Genomic DNA, 15,587 nt, shown 5'->3' on the forward strand with positions numbered 1-15,587 from the left:
TAGGCTCTGTGTAGTGGGCGCTTTACCGTGGAGTTGGGGTGGGGGGTTGTTGCCGCATGCGGCTCGAAGGAGGGGCACAGCGTGGATGTACTGTGCGTCGAGCTAATAACAGCTAGCGTGTTAGCTATTTAGACCGGGATGTTTGACGGATTTAAAATAAACAGACAATGCTTAGCCTGGGGAGGGTTAATGTTGCAACTGAGAACTTAGTTCACACTAACTTGGTGGTGAACTGGGAACCTTATATGAACATTAATGAATTCCTCTTAATCTGGCCGAACTCAATCTAGACCATTTAGGCACAACTTTTAACTCTTTATCCTGAAGAAATACTCACAACTGAGAGGCACGTATGCAATATAGTCAATGCAGAGCCAAAATTGCATGTATAACAGCATGGCACATGGGATTTTAGAATCTATTTCTCTGTCTGATAAATGTACTCATATTAAAGGTTGGAATTTTATATCTTTTCATTGTGGGATAATTTTATTGCAGTAAAAGATACATTTTTAAAAGGCTTGATTCCAGGGTGCACCAATAATTATGGGGGATGCTGCGTTTAATGAACATTTTGCAGTGTCAGAGGAATTTTGAATTGAAACGAATGTTGAAGAAGGCAATAAAGTTTCTATTCATAGCTGCTGATTTAAAATTTTATTAGCAGCCGGTGCAGGAGCAGAGAATCCCTTTCAGGAAGGGAGCGCAAAAGTTAACAGTAAATTAAATGCAAAACATGTGCCGTGCTTCTTCAAAGACAGTGGGGGAGTAGGTGCTGCAGCGCAACAGAAAGCCACATCTGAGGAGCTACTGAACTGAGCGGAGATAAAAGGCTTTGAATAAGCTAAGTATTTACAGCAATAGAATAATAAAACAGACAACGGCCAGAACAAAACACGTGTAAGCGAATAATTACGCGTGACAGCGACAGAGAGATTTGCACAATCCAACGGGCCGACGGAAGCTTACCGAGCTGTAGAGCATGCCCTCGCCATTCATGCCGATGTAGAAGCCGCTCTTCACCCCTTGGATGGCCACCACTCTCAGACCCACGGGAATAAGATTAAACAGGGCTGCAGAGCGCAGCAGATTGAGGACGAGGCAGGGAGGCACAAAGAGACAGAGACAAAGGAGAAACATCAGATACAAAAGGACAGAACAGGACAACTGAGTTTGCACTTAACTCTTGTAGACCGTACAAAGCTTTGATCTGTGGGGTTTTTGGCTATCTATCAGGATTAAAGTGAAAAGGAGACGGATAACGGGAACACCGCCACACTTCAGGGTGAAGTATCGGCGCTAAAGCAGAAATCTGAAACTGCTATATGATACCAGGGCATCTCAATCACGTAAACATGTGGCTGGCTCGCTTAAACACTTGACAGAGGTTTCAATTTTGGTTTTGAGAGCGCTAGCCGGCTCATACAAATCGTGCAACTTTGTATGCAAATGTCACACTGAGGGAACGTCACATGGGCTCAATCTGAGTCGCTCCGATTAATTGTACAGCGTATCAAATATATTTAACGGTCGAAAAAAATACATTCCAGACAATTACAGATGTGGGTAAATTTGTTTACACCCCAGGGAAAAAATGTGTAACAAGCCTTAGGATAAACTATTCTTTTACTGCAGTAGCATAATTTCACGATAGAAATTGCATTGAAAATACACTTGACTATATTTATTCTGTAAGGGGGAAAAAAAATCCCATGTTAATAAATAACACCAGCACCATAACAAAGATAAACATGAAGCATTTGCTAAACTCTACTGGGATTTTGGAAGGTACATTTGCGCTCCCCTTATGCACGTAAATAAGTAAACCCGTTTCCGAAATCGTCCAGTGCCGTTGCCCCCACATGCTGTCAATTTCAATTTAGGCCACTGGATGTAGAGAAAGGTTTCTTACAACAGCAAACACGGTGATGGTGGAGGAAATTTTGATAATGTATATTGTAAGAAAGAGGCCTAAAAAGAGGCCTTCATCATCCTCTTCCTTATTTTCTCTCAATATGCGTCTCAACGTTGAGCATTATTGGACCGTGACTGGCACTGTATGATTTTGTCAACTCAGACTAATGTTGAGATTTATAGCGACAAACACTCCAGGTGAGTTTGCCGTAAAATGGAGGGTCATTATGTGGAAAAGCACCTCAGCCCAGCCCAGTGTAAAGGATGGCTGAGGAGCTTCGATGCTGTCGGCTTGAATTCTCTGAAATACCAGGACATTTGAAATGAAGATCTCCTGGCGTATGTCAGAAAATGGAAATGGGTTGTCATTGAGTATTTCAACAGGATAATGATAAAAGATATATGGCTATATGAATGTAGGGATGGTTCACCAGACACAAAAGCAACCTTGTACTGTGGCCACCTGGGTCCCTAAACCCTATAAGGCCTTTAGGCTGGGGTGAAGAGAAGACAGCAAAAGAGAGGAGCCAAAAGAGAGAGGAATGATAAAAGATCCCTCTCTGTCTCCGCTCTAACGTTGTGAAATGTTAGAGAAGAAGACCGTGTGCAGTACTGTTCCACACTGCATAAATGCCCACAAATTAAAAGTAGGATTTTTCTAAATTTCTCAATGTGAGATAATGCAGCTACAGTGATAGAGTCACTTATTTTAACCATTTTAACAAAACTGACACAAGTTCCGTAAACTTTGTTTGCATCCGTTTTATCTAATTAAAGCAGGTAACGTAACTTTGTTACTGTGATGGTGGGGTTTAATTTGATTGTCACCTTGTTTTCACTTAACCGTTGTTGAGCATTAACTCGTACATTAAGGTTCTGTGTTTTCTATTTAAAGTAGTACAACTTTAAAATACCAGCTGGACACGTCCGACTGGACAGAATTACGGTGGTTTAAAAACCAAACAGCGCTTCGATGCAGGAGCAGGATGCCGATTGTCATTCTTTGCCTCTATTTAGTCCCCCGTCTGAGCTGTGACTTTGACGGACATTGGCCCGGTGAAGGTGTGGGACACACTTTACCTACGGAGCGCAGGAATGATTGCTCTGCAAGTGCCGGTGGGGACTGTCAGATAAAACTGGCAGGGAAAAGTAGAGACGTGCCAACACAGGTCAGTCCTTTGAGCTGATTCAATTTCACTCAATAAATATCGACATGCTGCTTTTGCCTGCCAATGGTTTAAACCTGCCCTCAGGCCGCTGGAGCATAGATGCACTCTGGGCATTCATAAAAAGGCTTTAAATAAGCAGAGTGCAGCGTTCAATTCAGTTTCCCAGCTTCCAGATATATATTTTTTTTATTTCTTCACTTTATACTTTTAATAACCATTAGTCCTTCTGATGACTGGTAGAGACTGTCAAGCACAACTTATCCTGGCGTGAAAAGACATAAAATATAGGCCTGCCGCAGGACAATTCTACTTTAGTTCTTGTCCATTGTTCTTGCACTAATTTGTCATTTAAAAACGTTTATTGAGTTGACAAGAGTTGTCATTTGGCTGCTGCTGAAACGTCCGGCTTTTCTATTTTCAGCCGCTGATGGATTTCATTATTACAGCGGCAGCGACTCCTGTAAAGAGTATCTGATGACTATCCTGAAGGTGATTCTTCTTCTTTAATACCCTCCCCGGCAAAAGAGAGCGGTCTGAATGGCATGGGAAGAGTTTAAGAGATTTCTGGGGATCTTCTGTTATAAAACAAAAAAAAAAAAAAGCAGGCGATAAAACAGGTTGAAACGCATCAGTGAAGTAAAAATCCTTGAAAACGGCAAATCTTCCAGCGGAACGGTAATCTGCAAATCCCGCAGTTAGGCTGAGGAAATTTTATTTGACAAGAAGGCTGCCAGCACAGCAGGAATCACTCATGAAAGGTTTAAAAGGACATCCGGCCAAATGTGAAACATCAAAGGCATATCCTCAAATCCAAAAATGAATTCCAAATTCAAATCCATCTGTAAACTTGTTTACATTCTAGTAGTCCTGTTGTGCTTGTGGTTAATAGATTCTTAATATTTGATTTGTCTGAATACAGCATGTTGGTCTGTGGTCAATATAACTAAAATTATTTTATATTAACTTTTTAACTGCACTGGCCAGAGAAGGTTATATTTTAAATGTTAATATTTACAATATAAATGTCATTATTAAAAAAATAACATAAATGTAACTATATATATATATATATATATATATATATATATATATATATATATATATATATATATATATATACTGTATATATACTCTATGTGAAATATTTCTTTCAGTTTAATGCCATCCTGAGCTAAATCTCCTGTTGAAGAAACCACTTCCTGCTAATAAAGGAGAATTTCTACAGTTTTGTGCACAAGCAACCTTGCTGAAGTCTTGAAACTTTGAAAAATGACCCTAAACTTTGACAAAACCAGCAGAAATTGTGAAATTAGCATTAACATATGACCCTGTCCTCATTACTTTCAAGTGATGAAGGTTTTTGATAGTATGTGTTAAGCTGGTGCACTTAATTACCCTAATTATTCACAAAGTCTGCAATGCCTGTCCTGCTTTGTGTCTATGTGAGACTGTGTGGGTCCTATTTGTCACTATACACATTTGTCTGCAAATAAATGATTTTTATTTTATTCGGTTGTTATTTACAACCTTAGTTGTTATGTCAGATTTAAAAAACACAAAACGAACAGAAACCTAATGGTAATTATAAAATGGCCAAATGTACTGTTGAAAATGTTGCTAATTGTGTTGGAAAGGTGTTAAACCTCTCGGGTTTTACGAGGCTGGTCTGTTAAATTACGGCAGTAGTGAGGCGCCAGGCGTTTTGACAAGCAATAATGATCAAGGTGAAAACACTGGTTGAGGAGTAGTGGTAAAAAAAAAATAAATCATGGTTAGGTAAGGCCGTTTTAGGGGGTTTTCTGTGTTTACACACTCTTCATTTACGAATACAAGGTTTAAATTCGCCCAACCAAACCAAGTGCCTCTGTTACATTCATTTTACTGAGAGTATTTTATAGGCTTGTTTGACTGCTGCTCTGAGACCTGATGTTTAAAGGCTGCCGGGTGTGTTATCTCACTGAAAAGTTTTTGGCCGTCAGTGCTAGACAGAGAGTTGAGGGCTAAGACTGTGGGTATCTTATTACCAACTGTATCTTTCAAGAGTCTCAGAGTGGGCAGTTAATTACCGAGCACGATCGACTGATTAATCACTCTTCAAATTTCAACACGGCTGTTCGTCCAATTAATCATGTTTTAGAGCTCTTGCAGTCAGTTTGGTGTAAAGCTTTGCAAGTAAGTCCTGCTTTCTCTAAAACGAGTCGTTTTACTTGATATTCCAGCAGCCAAAACAATCCCAAACAAACTGGAAAAAGACTCTTTTCATGATGTTTTAGCTGATATTTTAGGTTTTAATACAGGGAATGGCATTAGAGCATTTTTCTCCATAAGGACGATCTCCCTTTTGTAAAACAAAACTGCTCTGGCACATGTGGGCAACCAACTTCTGTTTATGGTAAAAAAAAAAAAAAATCAAATTGTTTGCTTATGATCAGTCACAGTAATTTTCTATTTCTATAAATTAAATGGAACAAGACTAGTTTCTGCAGTAACCCATTTAAAAACTAACCTATTACAGTGTCTTGCAAAAAAAAATAAAAAAAATCTTACCCCTTGAACTTTTTCAACATTTGTCAATCAAACACTTCCATGTATTTTCAGGGGACTTTATGTGAAAGACCAACACAAAGTAGCCCATAGCTGTGAAGAAGAGCATGGAAAAATCTTCCCAGTAATTACAGCATTTGCTTATTTAGAGACTCAAAACGTTCCATATTCCTTGAAGCAAAACAGCTTGAACCCAATTAGACTGCATGGAGAGCCTCTGAGATCACAGATGTTCAGGTTTCGCCACAGATTCTTACTTGGATTTAGGTTTGGAGTTTAACCAGGCCATTGCAACACCTAAGCATGCTTTGGGCCATGTTATTCCATTCTCACTCTGCCTGTAAGTTTAGGGTCACTGTCCTGCTGGCAGGAAGACCCCCACACCAGTTTTAAATCTGTTGGAGCCTCTCCAAGGTTTTTTTTTCTTTTTAGGATTTCCCTGTTTTTAGCCTCTTCCATCTTCCTGACGACTCTAACCAGCTTCTCTATTCAAGCTGAAGAAAAACACCCCCACACAGCATGATGCTACAACCACCATGTTTCACTCAGGTGGAGGAATATTTAGGTTGCTAGTTTTCATCCACACATAGTTGTCTCCAAATAGGTCAAACATGTCAGCCTTGGTCTCATCGGACCAGAACAACTTTGTCCATATCTTTGCTGTGTCCTCTGAATTCCTTTCGGTGGATGACTATATCGTAGTGGATTCGCAGTTGGGCCATGCACTTTGCATTTTTGGCTGATGGATTGAACGTTTGTTTTATACCCTTACCCTGCTTGAACCACTCCGTTTCACATTATCGCCTTGCAGTAGATTTGGTTTAGGGATGTGAAAGAAAATCAAAATTTCGTATCAATTGCCTTCCACTTTCACTTCATTTATGCATTACTTTGTGTTGGTCCATCACAAAAAAATTCCAATAAAATCCCCTGAGTCTGCGCTTTAAATGCAAAACAGTTCAAAAGGTACGAGTTCTTTTGGAAAGCACTAGTTCAGTATATTGCCACTATTTTCTGTTGGGCTTTATGGTTCGATAACAGTTTAACGTCCTTTTAGTGGTTCAAAAATAAATACATGGAAAAATAGGTTACATATAATTGGGTTTTCTCAGCTATTCAATCCACAGCTACATTGGAAACAGTATCAATTTAAATGTACATATCCGCGTGACATGTACATTAGAAAACATTATCCTTCATCCAACACCTGCCACGCTGGTCGTGTTAGCGAGCGAGATTGGTCGGCGCTTTGTGTGTTACGCCAAAGGGTTTGTGCTTTTCTCAGCACAACCGTCCGTAGCAGGAGTACGGCAAATGATCAAAAAGTAAATTGGGTTCAGTCCGAGCTCATGTTGGGCAAAGCACGCTCGCAGCACATGCGTCTCAACTTTATGAGTTTCGCCGAGCCTCCGCCTGGAAATAAATGACTGTATTCCATCTGCCAGCGCTGAGGATGCGGCAGGTCAGAAGGTGACGTAGTTCAAGGGTGGTGGTGGGGGGGGGGGGGGTAATCTATTATTCTAATAATCCACCCTGGCAATCAATGGTTCACTGCAAAGAGCTGCATACTAAATCTCTCTGCTCCATGTCTAGCTTTCTTACTCACTCTGCCGTGTTTAGCTTTTCTTTTTTTTTTTTTTTTGCGTTTGAATATTCTGCTGTAAACGCTTGAAATGTCTCTCGCAGCACCTGAGACTTTCTGATGCTTCTTCTGTGTCTTCCTCCGGACCATGTCTGAGCTTGAGGCATCTCATGTAGAGAATTATTCATTGGGCACGAATGGAGAAGGTGGTATTTTTAGTTGCTGCGGCTGAATTATTTACCGCATTCCTCCAGCCACGGGCCAGTGGGACTGCTTAACTAAAGGATTACCTCCAGGTGGGGAAACCCTGCACAAGCCGTGATCTCCGGAACGCAATAGAGAATACCTAAAATAACAGTAAAAAAAAGGGCTTCACCTGTACAGATGAAATGCATTATGTCGATTTTGCTCCTTTCTTAGGTGGTGATCTCCTTTGTCCTGAAGATCTTTTTTCTGTGCTGTAAGTAGGTTTAACTCGACAAGCTTCCTCATCGTAAAATATAAAGTGACATTTGATGGGGAAAGGTCGTTTTTTTTTTTTTTAACTGCATGACCGCTGCTACCAGCAGCTTTGGCTCCAGGTTTATTTCAAGATTGGCAGGAGGTTTTCACGGAGAAAGGTCATGATTAGTTTCCCGACTGGCTTCAGTCCAGACTGGTAGTGTCATCATTATCGCTTTGATGACCGTTCTGTGCTGACATATATTTCTTCCCCGGTGCGAGATGGGAAGGTCCTTTCAAAGAAAAAGTAAGGGGTCAAAGGTACAAACCAACAAGGTAAACTTCCTTTTTTTCCTCGTTTTTTTTTTGCTCCTGTAAAAGCAAACGGGTTGTAAAAGCTTGAGGGTGATTGCACCCAGAAGACCTTTGCTTGCATGGTTCATTGTGGAAAGGCATTTGGTCTTGGAACACCGGACAGAGGAGCTTCAGGGAACGATGTTTTGAACCAGAAATAAACGGGTAAAGGTACAACGGCTTTCAAATTCCCACTTAACCATCTGAAATTATTTGAAGCTCAAATAATTAACAGATTAAATTAAAGAATGTGACACAATAGTGTCTAAAGCAGATCAGATTAAACTGATGAGGAATCGGACAGAATTTTGGAGTAAATTTAAATCAGAATTTAAAAAAAAAAAACAACAACAAGAAAAGTATCTTGTTGCCATGATAAAGGAAGAACTCTCAAACCATTGAATAACCATTTGACACATTTTCTTTTCCTGTGATTGCATAACCAGATGCAGGAATGAGGGCACACTGCGCTGTGAAAACGACTAAACAATTCCCTTCAAAACGGTGCATTTCAGGGGAGAAAATGGATTTCAGAAGTCTCCTAAACTAGTTTTGGGGTGCGTTGAACAGTCCCACATTCATCAATTGCATAAGAATGATGGTTAAGCACGCAAAATGTGGCGAAACGTTACATAACCGGCTGACTCACAACCGTTTAAAACAGTTGGAAGCTGCAGCCCCCCCCGAACGCTCCACTCACTGTTGTCGCTGTTCTCGTCCTTGCTGCCGTCGATTGTCCCATCCGGCTGCATCTGCAGGTAGAAGCCCTGCTGGCTGAACAGTCGCGTCACGATGCCTTTCAGCTGTGGCTCTGAAACGTACAAACACACGCACGCACACGGGCAACACACACCGCACGCATACACAGCCACCAGCAGCAAAGCCACGGCAGCATCCCCAACAAGAACATGTCAGAACAAGAGTCGCTTGATAATGGGAAACATTTTTTTTTTTTTTTTACTTATAGAACTCCTGCACACAAACATATTTCTGAATTAATTGAAATGCTGAAATCATCACAAATGAATTACAAAGGGGCTATTGCAGTATTGCTATCTACAACAGAGTACACTGGCTGTGGAGGATAGAGTGTTCAGGTAAAAGTGATTTAATCAATTTTAAGATATTGTTGTTGTTTTTTATAAGCACCATAGAGCAACTTCACATTATTAGGACTCCTGGTCAAGATATATGCAAAAGCTTTAAAACATGTTGTTTAGGAGACTAGCTGATCTCGAGATGTTGCTCTTTAAGAGCATGTTTTTTTTATCCTCCCGACCATTCCTATTATTGTGTTTGGAGTCAAAACCAACCTCCTTCAGTTCATTTTAATTGCTGCTCCAACTGGGCAACTTTATGCAAGTTGCTTTTATTTAAAATGTAATAATAATAATAATAATAAAAATAATAATAATAATTATTATTATTATTATTATTATTATATGTAATAAATTATTTAAAATATTAAGTACAGAAATTCTTCAGTTACATTGATGTAGTTAGATCTTTTTTTCACACTGAATAAATGTACCTAAATTAAATGTTAGATTGTATTTTTTGGAATTATATAAAATATAAATGTCATTATTTCAAATCTTTTCAACACCAGGGGTCAAAAATAATTTGTTTGTTTTTTTCCGGAGAAAATGAACAAAAACTTCAAAACTACATTTTATGAAAATGACATTAAATTTTCAAAGCCGGAGAAAGACAAGTAATCGCTCCAGGTTTTATAAATGACTTGACCTTACAATCCAGCCTCCACAGCTTTCACAATGTAAAAGTAACTTACAGCACTGAACATTTCAGGACATACGTTTCAGTCTTACCAGCTGCTGAAAGGTTTAAAGCATCTGCCGCAAAACTTATCATAAAAATATAAATGGTTGCACAGTTGGCAGACTTTTTAAACAAGAGAAAAACAATGAAAGTGCATTTATGTTTTCTGTGATTTATTGCAGCTAATGCAGGAAAGTGGCTGTTGTACATCATTCGGTGGTGTTTTCAAAATGAAACTTAAAGGAACTGTGGTTATGGAGTAAATGTGGCTGAAATCCAAAAAATAATCCTCTAATTGTCAGATTTTTACAAGTAGGTTAAAAAAAGCATTTTTTGTTTCTGTTCACTTTTCTTTTTTAACATGACAATAACCCTGAACCGACCTCTATCTTTGAAGCGTAGGACTTCTGGCAAGCTGTCAGAGTGCTGCTCAGAGCTCCCCATACCCTTGAAGCGAGCAGGTGAAAACTAAAACTAGCTCAGGGCAACAAAAGCCTCAAGGCCCCTAGCGATGCCAGGAAAAAACTACAGTACATGTGTGGAAAATGATCTTTATCCAAAAGAAAGTGTACAGCCTCCAGTCTGTTTCCTGTCCAAGAGCTTTAGAGTTTTGTGCAAAAGTAAAACATAGAGAGATACAACCAGGAGGTTTTGGCTTCTCACAGGGCAGTGTGTTAAAACAGTGCTGTTTGTTACATTTTTTAAGAATAGTTTACTGTTTTGTTGTTTCTGGCATTTATCTTTTTTATAAATGACGACCTGAAAGAAATGGACATCGAGCGTATGCAGTTCTGATCAGAATCTTTGTGTCTGATTTCTGGATTTTGACTGACTTGATTTTCTTTAAGAAATGTAAGATATTAGAACAGTATACAAAATAGTTTTCCACTATCCCTTATAATGTGAGTGGTTGTTCATTATTTATACTAAGACCACAGGAGAGAAGGTGCGTGGTAGAGGAGTAGCAGTAAGATAGGGTGATCCCTAATATTTTAAAACAAAGACAAAATGATAACAATGCAAGCATCTCATACTGCCTTTGGTATCAAACGTTGGTAATTAGTAAGAGTGACACAGCGGCACATCATCAATCTGCCTCCACCAAAAGCTGTTTTGCATAGACAGAAAAGATTGGGCTGGACTTTCATGAGTGCAATCAAGGCACTTAACTCTGCTGCTCAAATCACAAATGTATTGCCCTTTCATCTGTACCATTTCCAAGGTTTAAAATGTATGACTAAGAATCATTGCTAGAATTAAAACAAAATTGGACCAAACAGAAATTTCCTGACTTCTTTCTCAAAGTCTGCCTTGTTTATTATTCCTTTTCCTGGCGTGAATGAAACGAGGATGCGTCTTTGTTTCTGCATGCACCAACTTGAAGCACTGTCCTTCATGAATCAGAAAAGCCTACGGACTGTGGGTAGTACGGGTACGTCTCCAAAAAATTTGAATATGAAGAAAAAGTTCAGTGTTTGTTTGTTTTTTGTCATTCATTTCAGAAAGTGAAACTCACATGTTATATAGATTAATTACACAGAGTGAAAAATGTCTCGCCTTTGTTTCTTGTAATTTCGATGATTATGGTTTACAGATAATGAAACCCCAAATTTCAGTGTCTCCAACTTTTGAATATTAAATAAGATCAATTGAAAACATATACATAAATTCAGGCTTATGAAAAGTCTGTTTAATTTTTTGCACTCAATACTTGGTTGGGACACTTTTTGCATGGATTACTGCATCAAACATGGCATTCAGCATTGCTGAACTGTAGTGCAAGCCCAGGACGCTTTCATAATAGCCTTCGGACACCTGCCCGCAATGCATCTCCATACATTTTATCAGCAGAAGAAAGCATGAAGCGCTCTAAAGTTTCCTGGTAGATGGCTGCATTGACTGTGGACTTCTGACCCAGTGGACCAAAACCAGCAGATGACATAGCATCTCAAACCATCAGTGACTGTGGAAACTTCACACTGGACTTCAAGCAACGAGGATTATGTTCCTCTCTGCTCGTCCTCCAGACTCTGGGTTGTTGATTTCCAAACGAGATGCAAACTTTATTTTAATCTGAAAAGAGGACTTTGGACCCACTGAGAACAGTCCAGTTGGTTTTCTCCCTAGCTCATATGAGACGCTGCTCACATTGTCTCTGGTTCAGCAGTGGCTTGACAAGTGGAATGCAACATTTGTAACCCATGCATCTGTGCATATGGGACTCTTGATGCACTGACTACAGCCTTAGTAAACTCCTTGTGATGCTCAATCAAATTCTTGAACGGATTTTGCTTGATAATCCTCTTGAGGCTGCAGTTATCCCTGCTGCTGGTGGACATTTTCCTACAGCACTTTTTCCTTCCACTTAACTTTTTATGAATATGCTCAGATGCAGCACGCTGCGAACAACCAGCTACATTAGCAATTACCTTTTGAGGTTTCCCCTCCTTGCGGAGGGTGTCGATGACTGTCCTCTGGACATCTGTTCAGTCAGCAGTCTTCCCCATGATTGTGTCTCCGACTGACCCAGACTGAGAGACCATTTAGAAGTTCAGAAAAAAACCTTTGCAGGTGTTTTGAGTTAATTAGCTGACAAAGGTTTGAAACTAAGAGTTCTAATATAACTTTTCACAATATACTAATTTTCTGAAACAATTCTCAGTCTTTTATTATGTGTAAGCCATGATCACCGAAATGGCAAGAAATAAAGCTTTGGAATATTTCCTTTCATGTGTAATAATTCTATATAATAAACAAATTTTATTTCCTGAAATGAATATTTTCATTTTTAACTTTCTTACAAAATAAAAATATATATAAATGTACCTGTAAGTACCTGAGTAATTTTGGTGCTTGGAATGATTTTTAGAGCATGTTATTAGACTTAGGATTGCTCACATAAAGTTCCAAGATAGAAAAATTATAGATTTTTAAGTTTCTGATGGGCAAATCACTGATCAGCACTGATCAATCTAATCGCCGGACTCCTGTCAAGGGCCCATCACTGGTGTAGAGTTATACTTATCTAAGGTTTACTATGAAGAACCACACTGTACATTGTGCCATGTACCTGACACAACGACACAAAGTCCCTCAACGGTTGCTTTGTGTGAGTGTTTGCTCTGATAAATGAAGAATGTGGGAGGAATTAGCAGCTATGTTGGAGCCAGACTGTCCTCCAAGGTCACAACAAGAGTTGGAGGACATGCAATTAATTTCAGCCTGGCCAGACACAAAGTATTCGAAATGATTTAGCAAAAAGGAAACAGTTTCAGACTCGCTATCTTGAGAAAGAAAGACAGTTTTACCCCGATCCTAATTCAACAGCAATAACAGATGGGATCTGCTCCAAAGCCGATTGCTCCAATAATTACAAGTGTGTGAGATTTATTCATACCGTAAAAAAAAGGGACAAGTGAATGGAGAGGGCAGCAAGCCGAAAGAGTTGGCCAAGTAGTGACCCAGAGCGAGAGTGAGTTCACGTCTGCTCAGCTTTACATCATCCCCGACCATCAATTCCCAACTCACCTACCCCTGGGTTAGGGCCATCAATTCCTAAGACAGGCACTTCATCATCCATCATGGTTGAGGAGAATGAGAGTGTGTGTGTTTATGCGTGTGCGAAAGCACATGGGAGTGTACACATCAGTAAATCACACGTGATAACTACGCTTCCATAAATTACGGCAACAGCGCAGCCCCTGAGCAATCGCTGACGGCTCATCAGTTCCAGTCATTTAGCAAAGAGCGGGTGTATGCTGCACATGTGCGTGTGTCCGTGTGTGTGCAGGTGCAACCGGATTCCTTCCGCTTGTGTTTGTGCGTGAAAAATGACTTTCAATGACAACAAACTTGAGATCATTGCATGAGTGTACGGACCATTAGAACGGCACTAGACTTGCTTCATACCAATACAGAAGGACAAAAACATTCAGGTACACTGACAAATGGCATCATGACCATGGGATGGGGAATGATCAGCTGCTCTAACATCATATTTGACAAGAAAAATAAAAAAAAAACATCATAGTAATGTACACCAATATACACACAATATCATCCCTGTACTGCACTTACACAGTTGTAATCAACACATATTTACAGACACACGACGAGGGACAAGGATAAAGACTGAGCCGACACTGACTGACGGAGAGGATGAGACTGAAAGGAAATGACGAGAGGCAGAAAGAGAAGGGGCAAAAGACGACCTGCCGGTGGAGAGCTTGAGCTGATACAGGTTTGGGGATAAGGTACGAAATTAAGCTTAAAAATTTTGAAGAAAAAAAAAAGCCACACAGAGGGAAGAATGAAGAAGAAGAAGAAAATCAGCGAGGGAGAGGGTCGTCGGCTGTCAGACAGGTGTTTAGGCCCCCAGCCCTTCCATTCCCCATTTGTTTCCTCTCACAAAGACCCAAAACCCTAACCACCCACCCCCCTCCCTGGCCGAGGAGATTGTCGACATGGGCGCGAGATGGAGTGGAGACGAGGAAAACACAGCAAACACGGATGGAGGCTGAGCTACTGACCTAGCCTGCAGCCCTTATGGGACACCTGTGGAGGTTTCAAGGGTGCATCTTACGAAGGGGGGGGGTGGGGAGGGGGAATAAAAGGAAAAACAACAGTCTTTTAAACAGGCAGAATTCATCAGTTCTCCAGTGTATCTGCTATTTATAGGTAAATATATGGCAATGCAACAGTGCAAATGTAATGATAGTCAAACATAAGAGACACAGCATCTTTGCCTTTCCCGCCTATCTAATGTCAGATCAAGAGGGATTACCTACCAGGTAAAGACACCTATAGAAGCTTGGTCAATATGCTTTCTGTGTAGTTGCTAACATATAGGAATTTTGTGGCTTCACTGGCGCAGGTTCTGCTTGCCGAGGCTGCTAGACGGCACAGTTTTAGCTCGTCTGGCCATGAAGGGAAAGAAAGGGGTTGACTCCCTCAGTTCTGCCTTAAAAATTGATGTCTGTCCGCCTCATCCATCATCAGTCTGTCTGCGGGACTCTGAGTGGACCGGGCTGTCGCTCATCCCACAGCAGAACTATCTGGATGAAGGGGTGGGGAGCTAGGGTGCAGAAGGGAACGGGAAGAGGAGGCGGCGGTGGCTGGCACGACTGGGGTGTTATCTGTGCACCACGCAGGGCAGCGCTGGAGGAATCAGAGAGGGAGACGGCTGGACCTCCTAAGTTCTTTGGAGGGGGGGGGACAGAGGCGACGGGTACGTCAATATGGCTCTCAGTGGCAGAGGGCTATTCCTCCCTTCGCTGCAGTAAAACTCCCTCTCTGCAATAAACATTTACCATTAAAAACATTTAATCTCAAAAGAGCCTTGGTGCACTGCGGTGCAGCTTATCTCCCCTCTATCCCTCAGTCTGCATTAATATTGAATTAGGCCATTTAAAGCAGCTTTTTAAAAATATATATTCATTTTGCCTTTGTATTTGGAATGGGAGGGGGGGTGGGCGACGGGAGTTGCAAGAGAGTGGGTGGGGGCCTACTGGTCTATATGTCTGAGGTAACAAAAGCTGCTCAGGTCTTGTTTGGAATCTATTGTGTTTAACAGCAATTTTACTCCAAGACAACTGGTTATTTATGACGGAGTTATGTCACAGTAAATAGTCAAAAGCATAACGTCACAGGAGACAGCATTTGCTTTCCATTCAGACATGCTCCTGTGCTTTATGGACAGATAACAAGCGGAGCTACAATAAAGAAACAGGTGGATTTTATCTTTTTTTACGAAGAAAAAAAAAAACATCAACCTTTTCAGATTAAAGCCCCCCCTGACTGCAGTA

The 15,587-nt window shown here is 40.5% G+C and overlaps 1 protein-coding gene across 3 annotated transcripts in view; it reads right to left on the minus strand.

The window, feature by feature from the left end:
* Positions 1-15,587, minus strand: part of LOC118556098 (fibroblast growth factor 12) — a 40,088-nt gene that overhangs the window by 14,558 nt on the left and 9,943 nt on the right. For 2 of the 3 annotated variants that reach the window (XM_036138141.1, XM_036138140.1), the window contains exons 2-3: positions 8,705-8,815; positions 970-1,073 (exon numbers count right to left, since the gene is read on the minus strand). In XM_036138141.1, the coding sequence (XP_035994034.1) occupies positions 970-1,073; positions 8,705-8,815 (215 nt within the window). Of the gene's footprint in view, positions 1-969; positions 1,074-8,704; positions 8,816-14,312; positions 14,361-15,587 lie in introns of all 3 variants that reach the window. The other variant, XM_036138139.1, reaches the window with a different exon arrangement.

This window comes from Fundulus heteroclitus, chromosome 6 (genome assembly GCF_011125445.2).
Source record: "Fundulus heteroclitus isolate FHET01 chromosome 6, MU-UCD_Fhet_4.1, whole genome shotgun sequence".
Classification (NCBI taxonomy): domain Eukaryota; kingdom Metazoa; phylum Chordata; class Actinopteri; order Cyprinodontiformes; family Fundulidae; genus Fundulus; species Fundulus heteroclitus.